Raw genomic sequence first — 3,625 nt, 5'->3', positions numbered from 1 at the left:
TTAGTGATTAGACTTAATATATGCCCACATGCTTATGAGGTAACATTTTTATTGTTTGGTGTGTATGTAAATACCTACAAGATCTTGGACTAGTTCAAATTAAGGTATGATGTAGCGCTTGATGACAGAGTAACAGCCCTTGATACAGCGAAAATTTATTGGGTAAGTGTCTTTGCTTGTTTTATTATGTAACATGTACACAAGTATTTCATATGCTTAATGCTTTCCTATGCTATATGAATCATCTTTGATGGTATATGTATGTCAAGAATCTTTGTCCATCATCTGAAATACATATTAGCAAGCAATTTGAAAGATTTAAAAAACTGACTTACTCTTAATCCTGAGTCGCCTGGAAACATAATCCTGAGAGCTTGTCTCTTTAACTCAATTAAACAACTATTACAGTGTTCACAACAGACACCACCTTGCTTGATTCTAGAACGACATCTTTTTACTGCTATTCCTTCCATATTGTGAGGCTTATCACTAGCCTGGGATGACATGTAGGCAGATTTCTTTCTACTATTTATAGGAGAAGCTGGTAATGATTCCATCCTAGGAATTTCATATTTATTTTCAGCAATATTACTTTGAGAAAGACTTAAATAATGATGAGGTATCTCATCTTCCATGCAAAAATCTATAGGAGTTGAGGTTCTTGGTCTGAAGCAATAGTCTTGTTCAGCAGATTTCATCTGTAATAGAAAAAAAATAGTATGATAAGAACAACAATTGAAAAACATCTGTCCCAAACCTAAAGGGATTGTGAAGAGGTTTTCTAAATTTTGTATGTGTATCAGGGAGAATGACAGCATCAATTTGCACCTTTCCAATTGTCAATCATACATCTGTGGTTCCTGCAATTCCACTAAATTTTTGAGGATGTCACCAATTGCAAAATATGTTTTTAATATATCACATGATTCATGATGTAATTAAACACTAAGTTTGAGTGGAATTCCAGAAACCACAGACAATGATCGAAAATCGGAAAGGTGAAAATCATGTTATCAGTGTCCCCAATAAACACACAAAATTTAGAAAATCTCTTAATAATCTATTTAAATAACATTCAAATCAAAAGATATCTTATCAATTGATTTTTTACCAATACAATATGCCCTTTGAAAGCCTTCATAAACACCTTTCTACAAAAAGAGCCATATTTGTCTTAGAATCACCTTATGATCTATGTCAAAGAAGTAAGTCCATTTCAGTACTTCAGTCCTCAATTAAATCTTTATTAAATCCATATTCTTTACATAGAAAACACTCAGCCACTCAGACTATTGGTCTGTAACAAATTATAAGATGGTCATTTGATCCTGGCAAAGTATATCCAAACACTCTCAAATACCATTCAAAGTCTCATGATAGTAATGTGTTTTTGAGGAGGTTTAATGAACATGTACCTACAATAACCAACATCTAGTAAGCATCCACTTTTACAGTCAGACAGACAGATGGAGAATTTGATACAAATGTCTATTGGCTATCAATGATGATTTATGTTGACAATAGCTAGAGGGTAGAGTGAAAGAAAGGCTAAATAATAAGATATTAACAAGATTTGAACACCTAACAATACTACCCCTTGTTGATCTAGTGTCTGTAACATCATGATTTATGACTATCATATATATTATAGGTAGATAGGCTATAGACTATAGACTAATGTCTTCAATAGGTAATGAATCTTTCAAGTTGGATACCTCTTTTTCAACAAAACAAATCCAATTAACTATTTTGATTCAATAACATGTATGTTTCACCACTTAGAAATTCCAATGTAAAATGTGCCTATTAACATGATAACAATAGAATCAAGTTGTCTGAGTGTGGTTCTTCAATTGTAGAATAGTTGCAAACTGTTCTTGAGAAGTTGCAATGAGTCCTTGTAGATGCACAGTAAACCATTTTCAGAGCATTTACATTGCACCAATTCATTCAATGCTCACAAACTGCTGACTGACCAAAATAACTTCACAAATTTTTTACTGTACTGTACTGATTCTTATCCTATACAGATGAGCAGGAACTAGTGCTATACTAGACACTTGATATTGCATTACAGCCTAATTAAAATTAAACCAAACTTTTGTTCCATGTTTAGCTTTTATATTTAATATTGCCATTAAGGTCTAACGACAGCCCTCTTAAATTTTCGTCATATTGATCTTTTGACCTAACCTGATAAACACCAGTCACAAAATGCCAGAGCTGGAGAAGGTAGAAATTTGATTGGTTAAAGCAGACGTCATCAAGTTAGGTCAAAAGGTTAAATTGACAAATCTTTAAGAAGGCCGTTGTTAGACTCTAACTGAAGCTAATAATAAAAAAACGGAACGAAACAAGAGAAAGTCCTGCTGAAAAACCTGAAGATTTAAATCTTTACAAATTGCTACAATATTGGGATCAAAAATTTAACTGATAATCAGTGAACATACATCAGTTAAAAGTTTAGGGCAAGTTATCTTTAATAAAGAGTTTGAAGGTATATAATGAAAATGGTTGTAGCTGGAAGGTATATGATTATTATATATTATCAATATGTTTTTATGTTTACAGTGTGTTTATTAGTTTTGTTTGACGAATGATCCTACTATAAACCTCAATTTTTGTGTAAAGTTTTACCATAATTACATACATCTATCAACATACACTCACAAACAAACAGAACAAATAAATCTTCTAAATCAATTAACAAGAGAAAATCTGATCATTTGATGAATTATCTATTTACTTAGGTTCAAAATGTGAGATTTGTTTTTAACACATCATGTATACAACAAAAATAAACAAGAATTTACATGATCATTTTATCAAAATTCCATGTTTACAACATTTCCATTTTTATCAAAATTAACAAGTCATCACAAATCAAAAACAAATATTGGTCACAAATTAAAACTCTTGTGCTCGAATGTTCTAAAATTTGAAGGCAATAGCCAAGATCTTACCATGTAAATATCTCACTTGATCATCAAAGATACATACATTTTATCATCAAATAGAAATACCTGGCATCCTCAGAATTTTCTTAAGAAGGAAATAACATCTCCTGTAAAAACGTATATTCCACAAATTTGATTTTATAACTACATGTGATCCTTTTTGAACTTCTTTTATAACTACATGTGATCCTTTCTGAACTTCTTTTATAACTACATGTGATCCTTTCTGAACTTCTTTTATAACTACATGTGATCCTTTCTGAACTTCTTTTATAACTACATGTGATCCTTTCTGAACTTCTTTTATAACTACATGTGATCCTTTCTGAACTTCTTTTATAACTACATGTGATCCTTTCTGAACTTCCTTCATTAACTACACATGATCGTTTCTGGATTTCTTTTAAAATGTTTATTGATGTCCTGCACTATAATAAGTGTATAGCACTATAACTAGGTAAGTAATAAAATAAAATAGCTGTACAATGAATGGTGTATATTAGTAGCCATCAGGGTAGTGCCAACATAAAAGAAATACCACGGTACTACATGTAGAGTTAATGTAAACTAATATTTTGATAAGTGTGATAAGAATTTGACAGTACTAATAAGAAAAAGATAACTAGCAGTAACTAGAGGATTAGACTAGAATCTTATTTCAGATAAAT

At 31.1% G+C, this 3,625-nt stretch overlaps 1 protein-coding gene across 1 annotated transcript; it reads right to left on the bottom strand.

Moving 5' to 3' along the window:
* Positions 1 to 264: 264 nt before the first annotated feature.
* Positions 265 to 3,330, bottom strand: LOTGIDRAFT_154951 (hypothetical protein; the record flags this gene model as incomplete). Its single annotated transcript, XM_009065456.1, has 3 exons — positions 265 to 285; positions 336 to 698; positions 3,106 to 3,330. 3 exons carry the CDS (start codon positions 3,328 to 3,330, stop codon positions 265 to 267), a joined length of 609 nt encoding a protein of 202 aa, XP_009063704.1.
* Positions 3,331 to 3,625: the final 295 nt, after the last annotated feature.

This window comes from Lottia gigantea (genome assembly GCF_000327385.1).
Source record: "Lottia gigantea unplaced genomic scaffold LOTGIsca_7, whole genome shotgun sequence".
Taxonomy (NCBI): Eukaryota; Metazoa; Mollusca; class Gastropoda; family Lottiidae; genus Lottia; species Lottia gigantea.
The sequence above is the reverse complement of the archived record's forward strand: the minus strand, read 5'-3'. Positions and strand labels throughout refer to the sequence as shown.